Genomic DNA, 10881 nt, shown 5'->3' on the forward strand with positions numbered 1-10881 from the left:
AAATAAAAAAACATTATGCCCATATACACAGTACACGACTATCCATATCATATTTAATTTATTTTACTCATATAATTTAATAGCCTTAAATCCATATGATATACACAGTAACACAATACACGACTATCTATGATTCAAATATGGATTTGAGTTAGTATATCATACTCTATTTACACGCAGTACACGACTTATCCTCTCACCGCGATCAGTTTTTTACCCGTGCCCTAGATCCACCGATTGCGATCCATAAATTGCTCGAACTATCTACTTCAGATCGTGCGCCATTATTGATTTCAGGTAAAATTCGGGGGGAGAGAGAGAACGTGTTGTACGAGAGAGAAAAGAGAGAGAAGATAGAGAGAGATCGCGTTCCCCTCCTTTCCCCCTCGCAACACCAACAATTTCACGAATCCGAGCCGCCGCCGCCCCGATTCTCAACAAATTCTGCCACCGATACCAGATTTGGTGGCGAAGGCTCGAGTCGCGGTGGAGGATTTGCTGTGCGTCGCGGTGGTGGTGGTTCGCTGTGCGGCGGTGGCCGGCGACTGTGAAGCGGCGGTGAGGACGAGAGGGAGAGCCGGAGAGGGAGAGGGAGAGAAGAGAGAGAAAATGAGTGTACGATAGAGAGAGAGAAGAGAGAGGGAGAGAAAAATGGCTACTTTTTTAATTTTTATTGTTAGGGGTAATTTTGTACTTTTACACAAAAATTGGTCACTTTTTATTATTTTTATCTTAGTGGACAATTTTTAATTTTATAATATGAAAGTGGATAGTTTTATATATTAGCTCTTATAATAATTAATTTTAAGAAACACTAATTCAATAATTTTATCTATTCAATTGAATACTTCTATAGTTCTATTATTTACGTGGACTTTCTCAAACTCTCATCTAATTATTGAATATTAAATTATTCTTCAAATTCTCTATAAAAAAATTGTATACATGTACTTTCTTGGGACTACCAGCCAAGAAATTAATTATTAAATCTCGATAATACTTCACACATTTTTATTGAATTCATTAATAATTTGTTTAAATAAACTAATATTGAAATCACTATAAGTTAGTATGTTAGTAAAAATAATTACAAACATTTAACTTTTCCAAACAGGGAAGATAGTGATTATATTATCCAATAGTTAGTTTTTCAAAGAATGTTGAATGTGAGTAAAATTGATAACGAAATATAGAAAGTTATACGTAAGCTATTTATATTACAAAAATCTAAAAACTCATTGTTGTAAATTTTTTAATTTTTAATTTTAATTTTCAAATGTAAAAAAATTCAATTCAGTATTCGCTAATAGAATTTTTGTAACTGAATGAAAAGTTATAGGAAATATGGAGAATCATACACGATTGAATTTGTTTATTATTATTTTAAATCTATATGTTTGTATTTTATTGTTTATTATTATTTTAAATCTATAAATATTAAATTTAAATTTTAATATTATTATATTAAATTATTAATTATAAAGTGTTTCATATATATTGTGCGACGTACCCTGTGCGATTTTTTACAAAAATAAATGATAAATTGTAGATAAAAAATAAATAATACTTTAATGCATGCAAATGACATTTTTAGTAACAAAAACTAATACTTTTCTTAAATGCAAATGATTATATGCAAATAATATTTTGTATAAATAATAATGATACATTTGTAATGATAATTTTAATGCCTGTGAATGACACTTTAAATAACAAAAAATGATTTTTGTCCAAATGAGCGAGGCAAATATGGCAAAAAAAAGAAGGCGAAAGGAAGGGTCAAGCCCAACGCAGTCGCAGGTTTGACACTCATGATAGAAAAGTTTGCCAAGATTAAACATAATGCTCCAAAAAAGTATATATGCAATGCATTTATATTTCTAAAATTTTCACATTTCATTACTCCCTTCGCTCACGAAAAAAGTAGAAAAGATAATGAAGATATTATTTTTTAAATAAAAAGATAGATAATTATTTGTGGGCCACAATGACATTTAATGTAAATAATGAGTTGAGTGAGAGTGTTAATTATGTACATATTTTTCATTTGAGGAAGAAAACAATGTGGTATATCAAATTGGAACGAGAGTAGTAATTATTATAAAGTATATACACAATTTACGTGAGTTTAAAATCACAATCATCGCGCATAGCGCGGGTGGTACACTAGTTTTATAGTAATAAATAAATCATGTTGAATGAAAAATTAGACGTGCAACGCCACATGCTCTCTGCTAGATGTTTAAAATAAACTTAGCCAAACACTCTCCATATGTATTATATTTCAATCAGCAAAACCAGGCTCAGTTTCTCCATCAACTTCATCATATATATATATATACACATAGGGAAAGGTTCAAATAAGAACCACTAATAAAATAAGAACGGAGAATCATTTTAAGCCATTCGATCATCAAGATCTACGGTGGATGCATCATCTTGGTGGATGGATGCAGGTGCTGGGTTCGAATCCTAAAGGGAGCAAACAAATTATTTTTTTCGGATGCATTAAATTTAATAGCGGATGCATTAATTTGTATAGCAGATGCAGTAATTTTATTGGTTCTTATGTTCTCACGATAATTGTGGTTCTCACTATAACCGCACCCTATACACATATACATATATATATATATATATATATATATATATATATAGGGAGAGGTTCAAATAAGAACCACTAATTAAAATAAGAACGGAGAACCATTTTAAGCCATTCGATCTACGGTGGATGCATCATCTTGGTGGATGAATGCAGATCCTGGGTTCGAATCCTGAAGGCAGCAAAAAATTTATTTTTTTCGGATGCATTAAATTTAACAATGAATGCATTAATTTATATAACAGATGCATTAATTTTAATGGTTCTTATGTTCTCACGATAATTATGGTTCTCACTATAACCGCACCCTATATATATATATATATATCAAAAGTGTGTGGAGTTGATAACACATGTGGGATATATTATGCCAGTCTACCAGTTTAATCAAACAATCCATAATGACTGATAATAGATAATCAACACCGAATCCAATCTAAAATGAAAAATTACACACTGAAAACATCAACAACTTAGTGACACCACACATGGAGCAAACAGGCTCCTTCTTCCGAGCATAAAAAAACTGAAAACAATATCACTGGAAACGGAAGGGGAACTTGGGCTGGCCGTTAGGCAGAAAGATACCGAAATGTCTCTCGTATTCGGGGCCGGGCCTCAGATTCTCGTCAAACGTAGCAAATATGTATGTGTGTATAGGGCCGGCCACCATGGGGGTTCCAGTCCTCACCACGCGCATCAAATTGTTGATGTAGATCCTCGCGTTATCTACGGTGGCGATAGGCCCGTCGGTGACAGCCATTATCTCATCATCACCGCTGCCCAATGGGACGCTTCCATGCCCAGGTGGAGAATTGTGTCCGCCACCACTAGATGACCCAGAGCTCGTCGTCGTCTTGGTTCCGTTATTCTCTGGTAATTGTTGCACGGACAATGGCGTTGCTGCGGCAAGGATCTTGCCCATGGCGGCCACGAAGGCGTCATGGATTGCGTAGAAAAGATTGTCGTAGTAGACGCCGCCGAGAACGACGCCGCTGTTGGGCTGCAGAAGCGCGAAGGAGAGGTTGATGTTGGCCCTATCGTTGAGGTAAGCGTAGAAGGGGAACACGTTTAAATGGATAGACGCGCTCGTGTCCCTTATAAACTCGAGGATCGGCCTGATGAACCAGTTGACGCTGCACTTGAACTCCGCCGCCTGCGGAGGATTCCACCTAGTCAGGAGATTTATTTGGATGGATGTGGAGACCTGGATGCGGCCACCCAGACCCGCGGCGCGGATGGCGCGGTACACGTTCTGCATCGCCGGGAACACGAAGGGCCCCAGCTCCGACTCCGGCTCGATCTCGTTCCCGACGATGATGTAGCGGAAGGTGACGTTGGGGAAGCGTAGGATGTTGCGGCTGACCCAGGCAGTGGCCGCCTGGGGGCAGTTGGCGAGGTCCCGGAGATCGGGGTGCGACACGCCCATCATGAGGCGGATGTTGGTGCCGCTGAGGGCGCGGAGAGTCGGCGCGTGGGGGTCGAATAGCCGCATTCTGCGGATGTTGTTCTGCTGGTATATGCCCACAGTTGTTGCTGCGCCGGGCAAGTTAGTCCCCAGCCTCCCGAAGAAACTGCCCACCTGACCAGCTGCCATCATTCTTTTTTTCATCAACATTTGTTCAGCATGATAGCTACATGTGTTTCATGCCACATAATCTGATTCACAAAATCTACGCTTATGTTGCATGAAACCCATGCAGTCGGGGACACAAACATGAAAATAAGCATGTCGATAATTTTTGATCCTAGCAAAATTTGGAACAATAATAAGCATAAATATTTGATATATTGAAAAACATAGTTTATTTTTCTTCCTTTCTAAAATCTCTCTCTCAGACACCGATTTTTCTTCAATTCTCTGCAATTTTAGCGCCTTCTCATCCGCCAACCTCCAACCTCGCATGATTCGTCTTCAGCAGTGTTGGCTCAATAAGGGCTAGAGATAATAATTTTCTAACAATTTTGACAAATGTGACGGTTAAAAAAAAAGAAGTTGGGGGTTAAACTCCTCCCCTCTTCGACATCAGTGGAAGTTGATATTCAAACACTATAATTGTAAATACTGCAGATATTTGACTGGTTTGTGTATTTGATTTGTATTGGACACGTATATGATGAGCAAGCATTAATGCAGATTGATTACCTGTGGGATGAAGAGAGGTGAGGATGAGCAGTCCGAGTAGGAGCATTGTATGTTTGAAGTGATTTTGGGTTGTCGGTGCAGCCATCGAGAATGGACCGATAAGCTATGCAATTGGTCCCCAAACCCCAAAATTCCTTTTATAGAAATGTGATACAACTTGTACAGATTTGTTAATTAGTCTTCACCCAAAGTTTATTAGTCTTCAATTATGATTAATTTTAGTTAGAATAATTACTATCTAATTAAGTTTTAATAATCTTTGACGATTAAGCGCAGTCTGTTGGTAAAACGATTCTCCTTTAACCAATAGGTCGGGGGTTCGAGTCACCCTAGGAGCTAGAGTATGAGTGGATTTTTTTTCTTTCTTTGGTTGTAACAAATTAAAAAAAAATTAATAATCTTTTATTGAAATTTATTGTTCTTCAATTAAGATGTTAATTAGATTTAACTTTGGTTGTAACAAATTAAAAAAATAATAATAATCTTTTATTGAAATTTATTGTTCTTCAATTAAGATGTTAATTAGATTTAACTATAAGTTAATTGGTCAAAATAAATTAAAAGAAAGGAAATGGAGGCGGCCCCGGCCGTACGTATCCAAGACCCACCTCAAGTGTTTTATACATTATCTCCACTTCACTAAAGAAGAGAGAAATGTGTGCTTCAACTTTAAAATGGTACTCCCTCCGTCCACGAATTAAAGCTCTACTTGCACTTAAATTTTTGTCCACCAATTAAAGCCCTATTGTGATTTATGTACCTTTTTACTCTTCTTCTTTTTCTATATTTACTACCCTTTGCCACTAATGGACCCACCTTACAACAACTTTATCATTTTTATATTCTATATTTATTACACTTTATCACTAGTGGACCCACCACACAACACCTTTAACACTTTAGTCAACTACTTTATCACTTTAGTCAACTACCCTTATATTTCATCCACAACACCTTTTTCAACTTTCTTAGTCTCCGTACCCACCCTCAAATGGGGCTTTAATTCGTGGACGGAGGGAGTATAAAACTTTATGCATCATCTTCAGTACTTACCACTTAATTAAAGAAGAAAGTAATAGCGTGGATTGTGAAAATACCCACTTTCCTTTAGTAAAATTAAAAATTAGTTATTAAAATAAATTTTTTTTAAAATACCCACACTTAAAAAAAAGGTTGAGTTTCTGATGTAGCCAAACTCATAACTAGTATGAGTATAAAATTCACATTGATAAAACTATAAGTTTCATAGCCATTTTAAAGTGAAAAGACTAAGGTAACTTTTGTGGATCCCATCTAAAAGGAAAGAAATGATTGTATTAAAAAACTGACAAGTAGTTCTTTACTTAAAATACTTGGTCCCAACAAACTCTTTCCCCTCACTACAAAAAAACGCGCATTTGCCAGCGATAATTAGCGGCGACGGCGCTGTCGTCGGCAATTAGCGACAGCACGGCGGCGGCAAAAATGGCGACCCGTTTCTTACATTATACCGACGATCGCCGCCGCTAATTAGCGACAGCGCCACCGTCGCTAATATTAACATTTATTATTTTATATGTATTATTAATTAATTTATTAATATTAATTAATTAGCGGCGGCGTGGCTGTCGCTAATTAGCGCCGGCAACTATTGCTGCCGGTGATTGTGATGCGGGTCGTTTATTAGCGACGGAAAATTGTCGCCGCTAATTGTTATGCCCAAATTCGGGCAGTGCCCTAGCCCAGCCGCATTCGCACCCAGCAATCTCTCTCTCTCTCTCTCGCGCCGCCCAGCCACTGCCCCCGCCGCTCGCCGTCGCCGTCGCCGCCGTCTAAGTAAGCTCCCTTCTTCCAGCCTTCTCTTTCTCTCTGATCCTCTCTCTCTCATGCCTCTCTCGATCTCTCTCTCATTTCAACCCGCCACCGCCACCGTTCTGCCGCCGACCACCACCGTACGCTCTCTCTCTCTCTCTCTCGCCATTTTACTTAATTTATAAGATAATTAATTATGAAGCATGATTAATTAGATTAATTTTAAATTTATTTACTATTATTTTGTTAGATTAAAACTAATGTTAATTAGATTAATTTTAATTAATTTATAGTATGATTAATTATGAAGTATGATTAATTTTAATTAATTAGATTAATTTGTTAGGTTATAAAGTATGATATTAAGTATGAATTTGTTAGAATAATTTATTTATTTTAGATAATTTTGTTAAATTAAAACTGATTAATTAAGTGAATTTTAAGTATGCTAGTATGGTTTATAATGAAATGATATGTTATTATATATTGTGGGATAGATTTAATTAATTTCTTAAGGATCTTCTCTTTTTGGGATAGAAATTGATTATTTCTAAAGGATCTTCTCCCAACAATGATTGTTTTAAATTTAATTGCTCTGTTTTTTATTGTTTTATATGTATTGTATTATTGCTTCGACAATGGGGGGCTGGGTAGACCTAGTATAGGCTTAGTAAATTAGGACCACTATGGTTACTATAGCTGCTGGTAGAGTCGAGCACTTGATAGTTAGGATAGTGGGGTTATACTGTTGAAATTTCGTTTGATTCAAGTAATTTATGATCTTTTATTTATTTTTTTCAATTAGAATTTGCAATAATGAGTGATAATCGTATGTGAATGTACGCGTGATACAATGATCGTTCTGCATTTGAAACGGGATTTGAGAGTTTCCTTGAGTATGCGATAAATCAAACGGCGTACACAGATAGAGAAGGTAACATTAGGTGCCAGTGTAATAAGTGCAAGAATGCATCCTTTTTATCTGTACCTACAGTCAGAGAACATGTTAGTAGGCGTGGATTTGTCCTCAATTACACAACCTGAGTTTATCACGGGGAACACCGATGTATATGCCGACAGAACATGCTGGACCTAGTAATTACCAAGTAATGGATGAGGATGATGGGTCATACAATAACTACGAAAGGATGATGCATGATCATGCTGGACCTAGTAATTACCAAGATCTTTCAAATCTGGTGGAGCCGCCCAATCCTGACGCTTAACAAATTTATGACATGTTGAACGCAGCCGATAATCCATTATACCCATCCTGTGACACTTACTCACAGTTATCCTGGACGACTCAATTCATGAGCATAAAGGCTAAAACCACATGTTAGAGAGATGCCGCATCTAACTCAACATTAGATCAACTGTTTCAAGAAGAGGTGGTTACTATTATGTCTACCCACACAACTGTAGACATTGACCCGCCACTTCTTGTTCATCCCCTCGGTGGAATCGTTGACATTGAAGATGACGATAAACCAGAAGACGACGATCAACCGTTGACGTCTGATGAGGACAGTAGTGATGATTAGGTTTGTGTTATGTTTGTTATTTTATTTGTGTTATGTTTGTTATTTTATTTGTTAATGTATTTCTAAATTCACATAACAAGTTGAGTTGAACACTTGGAAGTTAGGATATTTTATTTGTGTCTATGCTTATCTGAATCAATTTGAAACAGGTAACATGTCTAGTCGTAGAGGTTTCTTAGGGTTTGGTCGGTCTTCTCGGTCTGCACAGGATGAGACCGGTGACACATCTAAGGGGTCTGGGCCGCATATTTCTGCGACTCCCTAGGCCTCTGCTAGTAGTTCACGGGCTATAAGGCCCAGAGGCCCTATAGCTGCCGATATCAGAGCCAGCTCGGCTAGGGACGGAGAGAGGATTATATTTCAGAGGAATCATACTGGGTAAATATTTTAATTTAAAGCCCCATTTGAGGGTGGGCACGGAGACTAAGAAAGCTGAAAAATGTGTTGTGGGTGAAATATAAGGGTAGTTGACTAAAGTGATAAAGTAGTTGACTAAAGTGTTAAAGGTGTTGTGTGGTGAGTCCACTAGTGATAAAGTGTAATAAACATAAAATATAAAAATGATAAAGTTGTTGTAAGGTGGGTCCATTAGTGACAAATGGTAGTAAATATAGGAAAAGAAGAAGAGTAAAAATGTACAAAAAAACACAATAGGGCTTTAATTGGTGGACAAAAATTTAAGTGCAAGTAGGGCTTTAATTCGTGGACGGATGGAGTATTGTTTCTCGTATAATAAATAATTTTTTAAATTACTTTTACACAGTGTGTTGATGGAGCCAGTAGGCCTATCCAAAGCCTGCACGCTAACATTTAAGAAGATTGATAACCCAGGCGGGTACACATGGAGGTCGACTCACCCGAGCGTGAAGCATTGTATGTTTGAAGTGATTTTGGGTTGTCGGTGCAGCCATCGAGAAATGGACCGATAAGCTATGCAATTGGTCCCCAAACCCCAAAATTCCTTTTATAGAAATGTGATACAACTTGTACAGATTTGTTAATTAGTCTTCACCCAAAGTTTATTAGTCTTCAATTATGATTAATTTTAGTTAGAATAATTACTATCTAATTAAGATTTAATAATCTTTTATTGAAATTTATTGTTCTTCAATTAAGATGCATGTAGTTATTAATTAATTAGATTTAACTATAAGTTAATTAATCAAAACAAATTAAAAGAAAGGAGATGGAGGCGGTCCCGGCCGTACGTATCCAAGACCCCCACCTCAAGTTTTTTACACATTATCCCCACTTTCACTAAAGAAGAGAGAAGTGTGCTTCGACTTTAAAATGGTATAAAACTTTATGCATCATCTCCATTCTCCACTACTTACCACTTAATTAAAGAAGAAAGTAATATGTACTTTCTTTTTTCTTTTTTTCTTTTTTGTGATCCCATATATTGGTCCAATCAAGTTTGTATTTTGGTTTATCTCTAACCCAACTCAGAACAGGCTATTTTTTTTTCCTTTCAGTGAAATAAATTAAAAGACTTGACTAACTAAATATATCAATATTTTGTAATTAACCAATGTAAAAGTTATTAAATAGACCGGAGAAAAATATATACAAACAATTACATGTATATATGTTTTTTTTTTTTAGAGAAAAAGGAAGCTTATATTAAGATAAAACAGAAGAAGCAATATCTGAAAGCCGCGGAGGAAAGTCCGTCTTCCAAATCTTTCTCATATGTTTTAATTTGTCCATTCAAAAAGCATGATATGAAACTGACAAGAATAAAGTTTATGTTTTCACCTTTGGGTGGGTTGTGGATAGTGTTCCCACCTTTATATAAATTGTGTATAGTGTTTCCTCTTGCGTGTAGTTATTTTTCTATCTTTGTGTGATGAAGAGATCTCGCCTACGTGCGAGTTGCTTATTTGATTATATTTAAATATCTCTTGTAATTTTCGACATCCCATAGATATGGACTAAATGGATGTCTAGATTTCACTTTCATGTTAAATAATGTATTTTATTTATTTTTTTTCAAAAAAAGTTTATCCAGAACATACCAACAATGAATTTCCACGACAATTTTACTTTTACACATATGTTAAAAGTTGCGGTTTGTTCTTCTTCAAATTTACGTTTTACTTGTTTCTAGATAGGTGATGAGTTGCGCTGGAACAGTTTAAAGGGCCACTTATCAAAGCATTATGTATGTACGGGGAGATGTTCAAATAAGAACGAATAATTATTTTCAACATTTCGATCATCAAGATTTATGTAAATATATATTAACTTGGTGGATGAATGCAGCATCCGAGTTTAATCTTAAAGATAGCGAATTTTTTATTTTTTCAAATGTAGTAAATTTAGCAACAAATGCATTAATTTTTACAGCAGATCCAATAATTTTAATAATTCTCATGTTCTTATAAAAATTGTAGTTTTCAGTATTAGAACCAGGTGAGAAGTGAAATATATAAATATATATATATATATATATATATATATATATATATATATATATTCCGTGAGAAGTGAGAATAATAAATAAGACAGTACATAGTGTTGAATAACGATATTAAAAATATTTATAAAATTTTCACTTATTACAGGATTCAAACCCAGGTAAAAAATTTGTCCTCCAGTTAAATATCAACCATAAGATACATTAAATCAACACATACAAATCAATCTAAAATCTTACCATATATGAGGTATCTCGTTGGAACCATTTCATATATATATATATATATATATATATATATATAGGATTGAGTTCAACAGAGAATTATCTTTTTATTCATCATGAACAAATCTATATATTTTACGAACAGATCAACATA

At 35.5% G+C, this 10881-nt stretch overlaps 1 protein-coding gene across 1 annotated transcript; it reads right to left on the reverse strand.

Moving 5' to 3' along the window:
- Positions 1 to 2984: 2984 nt before the first annotated feature.
- LOC131002649 (glucan endo-1,3-beta-glucosidase, acidic-like) lies at positions 2985 to 4972 on the reverse strand. Its single transcript, XM_057929123.1, has 2 exons — positions 4749 to 4972; positions 2985 to 4192 (listed from the first exon to the last, which is right to left on the reverse strand). Exons 1-2 carry the CDS (start codon positions 4831 to 4833, stop codon positions 3141 to 3143), a joined length of 1137 nt encoding a protein of 378 aa, XP_057785106.1. The 5' UTR covers positions 4834 to 4972; the 3' UTR covers positions 2985 to 3140.
- Between the last annotated feature and the right edge of the window lie 5909 nt (positions 4973 to 10881).

This window comes from Salvia miltiorrhiza, unplaced genomic scaffold (assembly GCF_028751815.1).
Source record: "Salvia miltiorrhiza cultivar Shanhuang (shh) unplaced genomic scaffold, IMPLAD_Smil_shh fragScaff_scaffold_173, whole genome shotgun sequence".
NCBI classification, from domain to species: Eukaryota; Viridiplantae; Streptophyta; class Magnoliopsida; order Lamiales; family Lamiaceae; genus Salvia; species Salvia miltiorrhiza.